We start from the raw sequence: 13625 nt of genomic DNA, 5'->3' as shown, positions 1-13625 counted from the left end.
ATATATATATATATATATATATATATATATATATATATATATATATATATATATATATATATATATATATATATGCCCTGCGATGGACTGGAGAGCGTGTCCAGGGTGTACCCCGCTTTTCGCCCATTGACAGCTGGAGATAGGCACCCTACATAGTGAAAGATTACTTCACAACTTGGTGCATAGGCAAAGAATTTCCTGATTTCTAACATTTAATAACTTATGGTTGCCTAGTTTTACACAGACTTGTCGAAAATTAGTAGATTATAGGTCCAGTTGCCGTGGAAAACAGAGTCAAAAACTTCCTTTTAGCCATTTAAAGCCAAAAACCCAAATACCTAATTATTATTTCCTGTTCCTTCAACACTACTATAGTGTTTTTTTTTTCTATTTATGCCAAATGTGAGTGTTCTTTTTTTTGTTTTTTCTTGTTTCACTTTATAATGAAGATAATGAAGAAGTTATTATCTGTTTGTTTGCTTTATTGGTACACTTTACATTAACAGAGTGTGAACAATAAACAGTAAATAATGTTTAATTTAGATTAACTTATTTTGGTTTTCTATTTTAAAAACAGGCTGTGTGAGACAGTGGTGCCTCTGGAGGACCCCATCATCACAGAGACCACCTCCACGCTGCAGGAATGGGGAGTTCTGTGGAAACAGCTATATGTGGTCAGTAGCTGTGTCTTACAGCTCTTTGCTATTTTTAAAAGAAAAAACAAAAAGCAATAACTGTGGTTAAACTTTATCTAGAAATCCAAGGGAGCCAAAAAAAAAAAAAAGAAAGAAAACAACAGCTACGAAACTGCATTAACTCCAATTTGCACTTTGGCAGTGGGGTGGGGGTGGGGGTGCAATGGAATAGGCTTTTCTGGGAGGCATGTTTATTTTTTATGCTTAGTTTAGAAACCTTAGCACTAGAAGTAAGAATTCACATAAAACATGACAGTCAGATTTCCTTCTTTTACTGTCTCATCGCATGTAGATCAGAAAGACACACTAAATATTTCTTACAGTGTATTTGAGAAATATGCATCTTCGTTTACAACGTGGGAAACAAGGATGGTGTTTGGACACATAACAGCCCCAAAAACCTTCGTATCCAGTTTCATGCTGCGTCTTTCCGCCTTTGATTGATCCTGGCCTGCTTCATGCAGTTACTGCATCCTCTTAAGATACACCGACGTTAGTCAGGCTTTACTTGCTGGGAAAAAGTGATTACTGGGAAACCAAAGCATCTTTAATCCTGCTAAGTGTCGAGGGGGCAGGCAGACGTGGTTGGTGGGGTTTAGAGATTGTAGCTGAGTGGCTACATTGCAGAACTGGCTCTGAGTTTTTACATAACCTTTCAGTGAGGACTGCTCATGCTCTGAGCAGCTAAGCAGCCGGAGGCATTGGTGTGATGATGTAACTTCCACTGAAGCTTGACTAATGTGAAGCCTTGATTTAACTGGTTTTGTGCCCACCCCCTGAGTGGAATGGGCCATGTTGCTACAGTTGCATCCACAATAATAGGATGTTGCACTGGTTAGATGTTTGTACGTTTCACCTCACTGTTGCCTATTAGATTTGATGGTATTACTTCAGGGAGCAATGACCTAAGCATAACTGTGTATTTTTTACAATGTGCGTAATTAGCCATTGTAGAAAGATGGTCCAAAAGGACTCATCAACCCTGACAAAATACTTTGTTTTCGGCAGCTAGCAGTGTTGAGATCATGCAGTGTTTATCTTCATTAAACTTACATGGCTATTGAGGTGCACTTAATCTTTGCATTTATGTAAACAAACTTGGGTGCTAATGTGAGCTTAGCATACAATTAGGAGATACGTGATTGTGCCTAAATTAAAAGTGTTTTCCGTGGTCTTTGAGAAATCATCATGAAATAATTCATAATATTCATTAAATCAAACATCTAAGGTACGTTTTTTCTTGTTTTTATTCTTCATTGGTTCATTAACAAAATGTGTGGGCTCAGAACAAAGTTATATGACTTTGACATGCTGGCAGAAAGTTGGATTAGCATTCAGACATACATACATTTACTACAATTGATTCCTGTGACATAAGAGTTTCATTATTTCTTTAATAAATGAGCCAATTCATCTAACAGCCACCCTATATGAGCTGAACAACAAAGACATATCTCAATACTGGTTATCATGTGTATCTATGTTAAGCTGCTTCATTTAATTTCTAGCATCCTAAACAAAAATACATCTATATTTTATTGTAGGATTGTAATGACAAACAGAATACAACCAATCCAAACCTAAAATATAAATTTTTTAGATGTGAAAATACTGTTATTAAAACTTTTTATAAAGTTGGAGAACACAGAGCGAAGGTTCTTTGCATTTTCTTTAATCACTCAACGCTTTTTTTCTGATTTTGTTTACTGAAATGAGAGCATATATTTGACTATTAGTAAAGTACACACACATTACTTTAAGTCACTTAAGGACTTAAAGAGGAGCACAATGTCAACACTAAGAGCATTAAAAAGCTGAAATCTGAAAGTTTTAAAAAACTTTTTTTTTTAACAATTAATGCATTTCAGTTTTACCATTATTTTTGTTTTGTTTTTTTAAATTTGATTTCTTAAGAGGGTCTGAATACCTCACATTTGTCAATCCCCAGCAGGGTTGGACCCCAACCAATGCCCCATATCACTATGTGCTGTTTTATGTTCTCTGTTCCTCAACTTTCCCCACATATTTTTGTAATACATAAATCAGAGGACTGCAAAGATAACGTTGGAAGGTAAAATTTTTCCCATTTGGATTAATGTAGGTCAATTCCTTGTATTATTTTTTAAGTTATTATTATTGTTTTTTATTTTTGTTTTTTTTCAGTGTCCTGTTTGACAATGTAGCAATAAGAATAATAATGCCAAAAAGAGCCCAACAGATTTTACTTTCACAAGTGGAGCAGTACAGCTATCGCCAGTGTTCCGCTTGATTTGTGCATATAATTGTGCATATAAATAGCTTTATTATACTTATGCAGGGATTTTTACAGATTATATGGACACTTCAATGTAAGTAGAACAGGGAAGGAAAAACAGAAAAAAGGAGAAAAGATGAAAGAAAGAGGAGATAAAAGGGAGATCCATGTATTTGAAATATTATCCTGCTTGGTCACCTAGTAATAAAAATTCTCAGTTTTCTGTTTGAGGCTAAAAAGTATTTGAAAGGTCTCCTAGTTCTTTGGAGCTATACAAACTGGTATGTTGTATTGATTAATAACACCTTTATGCTGCTGTAGCTCATCTTGTGTTTCAAATAAATGTCTATTCCTTGGACTGGTGGTAAAGTGTTCCTGCCGCTTGCATTAAGTGTATTTATAGCAACGACTAACTGACTGGCTCCTAGTTCTTCCATAATGCTTCACATCCATGCATTAGGTGCCTCTCCAAATATGTGTCCTTTGTCTCACAGCAGCAAAGACTGGAATGTTCGTTGCTAGACATTTATTTTTTTGTTTTGCAAACTGTACATTTTCAAGTTTGAGATAGTTTGACAGAAAGTCCTTTTTCCCTAGGTAAAAGACTCCTTGCTATTTAATCTGGTTATCTTGGTTTGATATTAACACATTTCTGATTGATCTAACTGTGGCCCAAAAAAACGAAAATATAAAAACAACAAGGAAAAAAAAACATATATTGTAAACATAGTAAATTATATGTTTTTTTTCTTCTGTTTTTCAGCTGCACTTCTCTGTTTTTCTTTACCCATTTGGACTGAAATGTTGCTTTAGAGGGTTAGAAAGGTCTCAATTGGTCCTTTTTTTGGTTTCTTTAATAGAAACACAAGGTGGATCTCTTTCATAAACTCCGGCATGTGATGAACGAGCTCATCGACCTGCGTCGGCAGCTAATCCAGGGTCATCTCGCTCAGGACCAGACTCGCGAGATCAAGAGGCACATCACTGTACGGCTGGACTGGGGCAATGAGTGAGTAATAATTGAATGACTGGGTTAAATTAAGTGAGTGGCAAATTGACAGGAAACGTTTGTTTCTAATTGTTGGCCCCAGAAGAATCCGTTTTTATGTTCTGGCAACTGGGTGATCTAAAGCTTAGGATGAGTGGGTGTACGGCGATGTCTTACGGATGGAATTTCACGGTCATTTAGAAGATGAGTGAGTTTGAAGCTGCTTACAGTCAATGCAAATCCGTCCGCAGGAACTTTATAGTCATTTCTCTTCAAACTCCAGCTGAGCTCTCTTGGGGATCTGTAAAGGAAATAAAGACATGAGGGATTCAGCTCAGCAGCATTAGTTTGAAATAAGATTATACATTAAAACACTCTTTTGTCCAAATGTAGTGCCTGGAAGAGCAGTAAAACTCACAAAATGTGATTCTGTCATATTTAACCCTACAGTATGGCTTAAGTATGCAATTCATGAGAATTTCAAGATGGTAAGGATCTCGTTTTATGGGTACAAAAGGTCATTTCTACAAAGATATGCCAACAGATCCTATTCAAGTGAAAACAGAATGTGATACAATAAAATTATATCACATCAGAGGAAATAATATCTATCAAGGGAAGTACATTCAATATTGCCTTTTCTGAATCCCCTCCTTCTGAGTAGGGATTTGGTGCCTAAAATGTAGAAAAACATAATGTCCCCACTACTTTGGAGTAAAACAACCACTTTGTGTTCATATTGTGAAAAATCACGAGATCAAAAAAAAAGATCAAGAGTATGATGCTCCGATTGAAATATTTTTGGTTCCAATATTTTCAGATCCAGTATAGTTTTCTTGAAGGTTTAGTGTTGGATTAAGATTCTTATAAATTGAAATTAACAGCTAAATAAAGGAGAAATGACCATGAACATTTATTGCTAACATTCTTTTAAAGTTTTAACAACTTTATTTGCTAACTAGCACTATTAATGCAGGACCATCAGTGATTCTGAACTTTTTCTTGACTTACAATTTCAACTTTTGTTCCTTCAACAAGAACAAAATCCTCTTTACTTCATGCCAAATAGGTGAACAAATGTAAGGAAATAATTAAATAATGACACACTATAGGATCCTGGTAGCCTTGAATTTTTTTCTGTCACAGTTATTTGTTATTTTCTCCTCTAGTTGGGTATGTTTTCTTTGTGGAGCAGCACACTGTTCAATTGCACCAAGCTGTTCTAAGAAGCTCCAGCTTAAGATTTAAAATGTAACCAGTAAGTCAAATATAATTTAAATAGAAGGTTTTATGGGGGTTGTGAGACAATTGTTTATATTTTAATTTAAGCTGGCAGCTTTTTTTAGACAGCTGTAAGCCTAAACTTCCAGCATAACAAGATAAAATTCTAATAGCTGCAGGGTGATGGTGTTAATGGCCAGTTATAACTGAAGGCACCGACAATGGGCACACAAGTATAACAACTCCACTACAGAGGGATGCAGGACACTTTAATTAAATTTCTTTTACATTTTGGCCGTGCTTCGGTGGCGCAGTGGTTAGCGTGCACAGCCCATGTGTGAAGGCCTTATTCCTTGATGCGGCCGATCCGGGTCTGAATCCGACCTGTTGTTCTTTGCCGCATGTCTCTCCCTCTCTCTCATACCCCCTTTCCTGTCAGCCTCCTGTCGAAAAAGCAAGTCACTAGTGCCGTAAAACAAAACAAAAAATATATATATATTATTTTACAAACTTTGTTGATATATCTTATTCGGGGAACACAAAGAATCAAGATGTTCACACGGAAGTAGGGAAGCTGGCAGAGCTCATTTGATGGTTTAAAAAATCATTCAGGTGGACTTTGCTTTGACACAACCTAACTTAGCATTTTTTTTAAGACGATTTTGCCGTAGTTAAGAGGGTTTTTGGTTGGAATCACCTTGAGCAGGATCATGTAGCCTTCCAAAGTGTAACAAAAAAACTTTATAGAAAAAATATATAAATAGTTTGAGAGAAAAACAGGTTTCAAGTGTTCACGCAACTTTCAAATTCCCCACCTCTCTATCAGGTAAGTACGGTGGAATTTAATTTTTCAACAGCATCTTGGAGACAGATATTAGAGTAAACCTGTAGGATGCTGGTGCAGGCAATGATGACACGTCAGGGCTGATTTTAAAATAAAAGGGGCCCAAAGCACAATTAGCTTGTTGGTCTTGGTGGAGGAACATTTTAACAAATTCATTATTTTCCATCAGGCACCTCGGCCTGGACCTCGTTCCCAGAAAAGAGTTTGAAATGGTGGATCCGGATCAGATCAGTGTTTCGGAGCTATACAAACTGGTACGTTGTATTGATTAATAACACCTTTATGCTGTTGTAGCTCATCTTGTGTTTCAAATAAATGTCCATTCCTTGGACTGGTGGTAAAGTGTTCTTGCTGCTTGCATTAAGTGTATTTATAGCAATGACTAACTGACTGGCACACTGTGAGCTTTTGTACCTACAGTGTACCTTTGTGCTATTGCACCACTGGGGATTTCAGACAGCACAGTGTTGTTGGATGTGTAGGGATGTGTGAATGTACTGATTATCAAATCATCCATAAGTACATGAGTCAAAAAAAAAAAAAAAAGAGCGAGTGAGACAGCATGATTCAACTGTCGAAGCTATCTGACGTTCTGCCATATTCAAAGTGGGCCTTTTCTTGCATGCATGCCATTCTTGCAGGTTTGGTAGTTGACTTTCAATGCAGACATAATGCAAAGTGACAGCTCTATGAGGAGCCATAGGGAAGCACAGAAACATCTTTTGTACATAAATTACATTTTTTGTTATTTTACAATCCAACAGCCACTTAAGTATTGAGAACCAGGAGAGTCAATTAAAAAAGAAAAACATTAATTAATTAAAGCATTTTCTTATTGCACATTTTAAGTTTAATTAGTGAAGAGGAGTTGTAAATTGCATTTATTAAACCACTATTAAATAGCACAATTTGAAAATGTGTCTTAAAATCCTATTTCTAAATGAAGACTTCCAAACCACTATTAATAAATCTGGTTTTAAACGCCATCCCTTATCATAAAATTAAAGAAATTGATTCCTAATTTTTTTTTACCTTGCTTTTTCAAACTGGTTTTGCAGTTGCACTTTATTTTTTATTTACCCTCTCAATTTACCCTTTTCATGACCCTTCTGCAGACTAAAAACCAATTAAACCAATCACAGAGGCTCCTCAGATGTAACCAGCTTTCCCATCTAATATGTCTTTTAAAATCTCAGTTAAGAAATAGGATTTAAATTTCAAAATTTCAAATTAAAGTATTTAAGAATGGATTATTAAATACAATTTAGAATTCCTCTTAATTTATTTTATTCGAAATTTGCAACTAGAAAATGCTTTTCAAAAAAGATTTCTAATTGTATGATCTAAATGTTAAATTTGAAATTGTTTTTTTTTTTCTTTTTCAGTGACTCTCCTTGTCTTCCATACTTGAGAGACATGCTTTTATTAATGAATAATTGCTGAAATGTGGCATGGTTTTTGTGAAATGGGACCTCCAAACCTTTACACATACTGGGAGGGAGAGAAAGAAGACTTACTGAAGCAAATCTAATTTTGGAAACATGCTATTACAGCACAGATGTTATGAAATCTAATGTAATACTGTTTGAGACAGTTATCTAGGAGGGAGATCCTTTCTGGTCAGTGGCTGCAGCTCCATATGCTGACGAAAACATTGTCCAACTGCCCTGCAGTCTCCCTTTATCCCATTGCCATGTTTCTCAGCTTTACACGCAGAATGTTTGTGCACTAAATGCTCTGTGCAGAAACAACAGTGTAGCTTCTCATTGCCAAAAAGCCTCCTGACTCTGGTGATGAAAGTGAGCTTGTCTTTGGCAGGGCAAAAGGCCTTGGCCCCTCTTTGGATATGGGTGTTCTCTCAGGCTGCCGAGCAGAGAGCATTTTGCCTGTGAGTGTATGTGTGGGGGCGATGTCAGCTTTGTCCTCTCCCCCTGCCCACATGCTCACGTTTCGCCTCGTGTGGGCTTCTCTTTGCTCTGCAGGAACTCTAGTGTAGTCGTTCTGCAGCATACGTAGGTGAAATCTTGTCAGGTTTGAAGAATCGAGAGAGGCATCAGGCCCGTATAGTGCTTCTGAGGCTGCTGTAATGTAAATAAGTTCAGGGCTGTGTGGGATGTGTAAAAACTGAATAGAGGGATCTAACACTTTTTTTCCCTTTGAAATTTACTCTTTTTTTTTAGCATGTATCCAGCAGACACTGTGGTCAGCAAAGCACAAACCAGGTACAGTCATTTTAAAGCTTTGTTTTTATCAAATCGTTATACTTTTAATACTCTACATTTATCCTTTTATTACATATTTGGCATCTAAATGTTTTGTAACAAAGGGAAATGCAGAAAACAAAACACAGAATGTTAGGCTCTGGTATTGGTGGCCTATGAATTACTCACACCAAAGGGTGAGGGCACTGATTCCCGCTGGTATCGCATATGCCCCAATTCACGCCCCAAACTGTGAATAGTTGGTCCATTGAATTAGCATTTTTGTGGTGTCATGTCAAATTACAATTTCGTTTTTAACTGAAATACGTCAATGCTATGTGTTCAAAATGTTAGGCATGTTTTGTGCACACAAACCAAGCATGATAAAACTAACCTGTTAGATTGAGATGAGCTTTAACATTCACTTTTATGCCCTATTTTTACCTTATTTTGTGAAATCTAAATTTTCATGCAAAAGGAAAATAAATAAAAAATGTGGACACACGTTTGCCTTGCAAGTTTTTTTCTTTTTCCTATTTGAACCACTTCCCATATTTTAAATACATTCTAGAGACATTAAAACTACGTTGCAAGCAAAGCACTGTAAGATCGCCCAAAACATGTAATATTTCAGATTCTTTAAAACAACATTCTTTCTGTTTATTACTGCCTTCAAACTCTTTAAGGCCTGATCTTTAAAGATTCCAAATAAGAGGGGTTGAATTTCGGTTGAAATTTTGTTAAAATGGTCAAACCAATTAGGTTCCGCCCATTGAAATGAAAAGATTGGTTCCACAGGCAATTTGAAAGGGGACATATAATAAAGATGAGGTCCAAAGCCATGGAGATGGAAGTAATGCAGTTTACTATTGCAAAAAATCTAAACAAATCTTAATACTTTTACTTATAGTGCACCACACAGCCTATCTCAAAATGATATTAATAATATATTTAAAAAAAATGTATTAAATCAAGGGTAAAAAATCCCCTTTGCAGGCTCTTTTGAGATTTTTTTTATAAACATGCTATGATATTAAGTTTAGTCGTTTTCTATATTTTAGTTTAATTGCATATAGATCGACTGCGGTCCCACTGCAGCAATTGTTGACATACTGTAGGATTAATATTGTTCTACTATTGTTATTTTTGACCATTCAAACATGTTTACATGAGTTCAGAATAACTCGCCTTCCTCTGGCATTAAAGAATTTCCCCCCTTTTGGCAACAATTAAAGCAGAAATGTTTGCATGTTAAGTTGTACCTGACATTCAGACGTATAAGAAAGACATAAAACTGCTGCAGTTGAGTTTCAGATTTGAAAAATTGCTTTGCACGCAGTAAATGTCTACATTTTTATATCCACCATCCATGCATGTCATGGTTTAGAAGGTGATCTGCATATCAATGGAGGCAAACATGCAGAAAAAAAAAAAAGATTTGCACATGCTGTCTGCTGCATTGCAAACACAAATCCCTTTGCACCTTCTCTGAAGATCTGCTCTGCTCATAAAAACATGTTTGCACCTTAAGATGGGCAAACTGTCAGATCAGGTCCTTGGTTTTTTCACCACAAGCTTTATAAGACTATAACCTGCAATGGTATCCAGAGTTAATGATAATCCATTGAATGAGAAGGTGTGTTCTATATTTATATATGCTAAAAATAGTATTCATATAAAGAGGAGGTGCATGATCTTCTTTTTGTGATGGATTTAACTTTTTACGGGTAACTTTCCACTAAATTATCAGGGTGACAACATCAGACAGCGTCATGGCGATGGTTGTCGTATCCCCGTGTTGCACCATCTCTTCATCAACCTGAAGAGCTTTACCTACAACAGCATCAGTGAAGATGCAGATGTCTTCTTTTCTCTATATGACACTCGTGAAGCCAAACAGATCAGGTATGCTGATCAATCACCCTGCTAATAGAGACGTCCTGGAATGGAAAATCCCACAGTACATCACTATGTGTGCATGAGCTGACAGACACATTTAGACACACACACTATCTCAGTTCCAGCAGATTGATTTAGGCACTTTGTGGCTGACAGACTCTGAAACTGTGAACTGGCCTCTCTTGCAGTGAGAAGTTCATGGTGAAACTGAATAAAAATGGAGGACCAAAGAATCCAGAGAAGGTTGATCGCCTTTGTGCTCTCTTCACGGTAAGGAATGTTTTATTTTGGCATGTGATGCCTTGTGTTCACATGCCTTGAAGTCTATCATTATTATTATATTTTAAACTAAAGCATTTATAAATGTGTTAAATCCCCTTGGGCCACTTTAAATGGCTTTTTGTATTTTTAGAGTCATTACTCAGCTGGGAGCTAAAACCTTAACCTCAGTATTAAACCTCCTAACAGATTATGTTCCTGTATTGCCCGGTGTTTAATAATTTTTTTCTTTATCTTAAAAAAACAAAAAAAAACTTGCCCCCCCCCCCCCCCCCCCCCAGCCTGATGCTGACACAACCATATGGTGTGTTCAGGTTAATGTGTGCTGCTAGTTTTTCTCCATGCACAGCATTTTGCAGTTAGCCTAAAAAGGTCACTATTGTCCTTATCTGACCAGAGTGGTTGCTACCAAATGTTTGCTGCCATTTGCTTTCTTTTTTCCACTATTCTTACTAAATACAAAACTTTAGCAGTAATTGGTTAACAATTCTGTCATTATCATCTTTAAAAGAATACTTTTCTTAATAAATTAAATCAAATCAGTTGAAATTGAATAAGATCACATTCAAATTAGTTCAAAATCCTTGACATTAAGTAACTGGTAAAACAAATTAATAATAAATAAATAGAATAAATAAAAACTAAACAATAGGTCAGTGTTTGCTCATCCCTAAATATGGACTGATGCCCAATGTCGTAAAATATTGTTAAAAAATACTAAATTATGATATTCTGAAATAAATTTCTTCTTAGAATTATCCTATAAATAATATTCTGATTCCTCCATAGGACCTAAGCAGTAAAGACTTGAAGAAAGACCTCTACATTGTTGCACATGTTATAAGAACAGGTAAACATGATTAACAGAAAAAATATTCTTAAGGATAATAATTTCTACATCCATCTGAGCTCCTGTTTTTTTGTTATTTCTTTCCAGGTCGTATGCTGCTGAACGACTCAAAGAAAGGACCTCCACATGTTCAGTACAGGCGACCTTATGGATGTGCTGTTCTTGCCATGAGTGATGTTTTTCACACCATAACGGACCTCAAAGAGGAGAAGGACTTTGTACTCAAAGTTTACACGTACGTATGCAGCTGAAGCTACTTGTCTTTTTTTCTTTTTCTTTAATGCTCTTGATTAAAAATGTTGTTCCTTTTAAGTTTACTTGGCTTAGTTTTCAGTTTGGCAGTGAATACCTTTTCAAATAAAAGTTCTGAATTTTCAGCAGTAATTGATTTTTAAATGTGGATTTATTTTAGTGCGTGAAAAGCCTGGATCTCTACTGTTGGTGCTGCTGTGTTTTGACCTGAATGATAATGAAGTGTCCTTTGGAAAATCAATAGCTCCTCACCCTGGGTTTGAGATAGGGCACCTGGCATGTTGTGAATCTGGCTTCTGCTGTTAGGCTTCGCCACAGATAGCTGTTACTTTACACCAGCCAAGAAAGTGGAGGAGGGAGATGGAGAGGAAGAAGCAAGGAGAGAGAGCGGGATGACAGAGATAATTGAGGACAAAGCAACATAACACCGAGCTCAGCATTTTTCCACGTCAGTCAACAGCTTAAATCTCTCCTTGTAGCCTCCGCTGTGGGTCAGAGGTCATTCATGCACTTATTCCATTTAGCTAGTTGATTTTTCACTTGTTTAGCACCTACAGAACAATACTATAGCTCCGTGTGAAATAAAGATTTCTTTAATAGAGAGCTGATGTCTTTATTGGTTTTCTTTGGCAACATGAAGAGCTCTTCTTTTAAAAAAAGTAAGCAGTGATTCAGTGCTGAGCTGCCTCCAAACTGTCGGCTCCTATAAGGCTCCAGTCTGTGCATTTCCTCGTGCCTTTCCCAGGGGCCTTTGGGCCCACAGTAATGAAAAAGGCTGGTAGAGAGCTGGCTGTCAGGTTTGCTTAGTGTGCTGTGCATTTGGGCTAATGTGCTGCTTGATAGCAACTCCCCCTGCTGTTACCTTTTCTCCAGGAGGAAATCTGTTCTGGGACACATGCTGTTCATGTTGTCCCCATGCAGACAATCCTAAAACCTCCATCTGGATTTAGAAATGGCTGAGCTGTAAACACCCCATGTCCCACTCCTTTTCTCTCTAGATGCAACAATGAAAATGAGTGGTACCAGGTCCACGAGAACATCATCCGCAAATCCAACACCAAGTACTCAGCCCCCAGCACCAATTATGGTAAATATATTTCCTGTGAAGATCTTAAACTTTTTCGGTTTATTTTTTCCACAGACATTGTTGCGGGATATATGTTGCTTATATGCTGTAAAAAAATCCCATTATGAATGATGATTGCATTTGATAAAATGCAAACATAGATAGAAATAGTTTCTATATTTAAGGCCAGGTAAGGGGAATATAGGTTCAGAGATGTCATCGTCTATAATTAAATAATTTTAAATATCTTCACATTATTAATGATGACTCTTATATTTAGTATTTGTGCTTAATTACTATTTTGAGTTTTGTGTAACTGCTAAGGTACATTTTTGTTTCATACATTTAGGGTAAAGGTGGGTTCTTGTCGTTGACACATTGTTACTATAAGTACATTCATGGCCTTTTAAGATTATAAGAAAGGTTATATTTCTTTAATGATAATAAAGTGTTTTTCCGTTTATCTTTGACAATGGTGTAAAATATTTATAACTTGGTATTTGCTTTTAGATGTAAATGGATAAACCTTTTTTATGTATTTTCAGAACGTTGTTTGCTTGGAATAGTATCTTACAATCTTTTGAGAGATACCTTTCAATAAGAATTAAACTTCCTGCTTAAATGAGAATAACGTAGAATTTAAATCTATCACAGACTTTGAATCTGACTGAATCTGAACGATGCCTTAAAATGAAAAAGTATGTCCTTACAGCTAATTAAATTTAAACTAAATCAGGTTGAAATTGAAAATTAAGCTCCACAAATACGTAAAAAATCTCTTCTTGTTCAAATTCCAACATTATTATTAAATTTACTTCCTCTCTCTGATTAGGTCTCAAGTTCATCATTGGGCTAGAATTCAGCCCTATATCATAAATGAAAAAAATCTTAATATATCCTGCATATCAAAGCCCATCTTAATGAACTTGCAATTTACTTTACTTCTGGATTAAAATATCAAGTGAAGTTTAATTTTGAACTCCAAAGTTACAGTTAAATTTCAACATTTCATTTCAATTCAAAGATTATGTTTTGGATTGGTGGTGGTGCTTTAGGTGCATTCCATGAATGCGGAC

The 13625-nt window shown here is 36.1% G+C and overlaps 1 protein-coding gene across 8 annotated transcripts in view; it reads left to right on the top strand.

Annotated features, from left to right (window-relative positions):
* LOC119774112 (dedicator of cytokinesis protein 3-like) overlaps positions 1–13625 on the top strand; it is a 62405-nt gene that overhangs the window by 17069 nt on the left and 31711 nt on the right. For all 8 annotated transcript variants that reach the window (XM_038271467.1, XM_038271473.1, XM_038271469.1 and 5 more), the window contains exons 5-13: positions 578–674; positions 3810–3958; positions 6172–6256; positions 8183–8224; positions 9954–10108; positions 10291–10372; positions 11171–11231; positions 11319–11466; positions 12482–12570. In XM_038271467.1, the coding sequence (XP_038127395.1) occupies positions 578–674; positions 3810–3958; positions 6172–6256; positions 8183–8224; positions 9954–10108; positions 10291–10372; positions 11171–11231; positions 11319–11466; positions 12482–12570 (908 nt within the window). The remainder of the gene's footprint in view (positions 1–577; positions 675–3809; positions 3959–6171; positions 6257–8182; positions 8225–9953; positions 10109–10290; positions 10373–11170; positions 11232–11318; positions 11467–12481; positions 12571–13625) is intronic.

This window comes from Cyprinodon tularosa, unplaced genomic scaffold, assembly GCF_016077235.1.
Source record: "Cyprinodon tularosa strain WSP-4 unplaced genomic scaffold, ASM1607723v1 ctg8, whole genome shotgun sequence".
Classification (NCBI taxonomy): Eukaryota; Metazoa; Chordata; class Actinopteri; order Cyprinodontiformes; family Cyprinodontidae; genus Cyprinodon; species Cyprinodon tularosa.
Note: the sequence above shows the minus strand (reverse complement) of the source record. Positions and strands in the feature narration are given on the sequence as shown.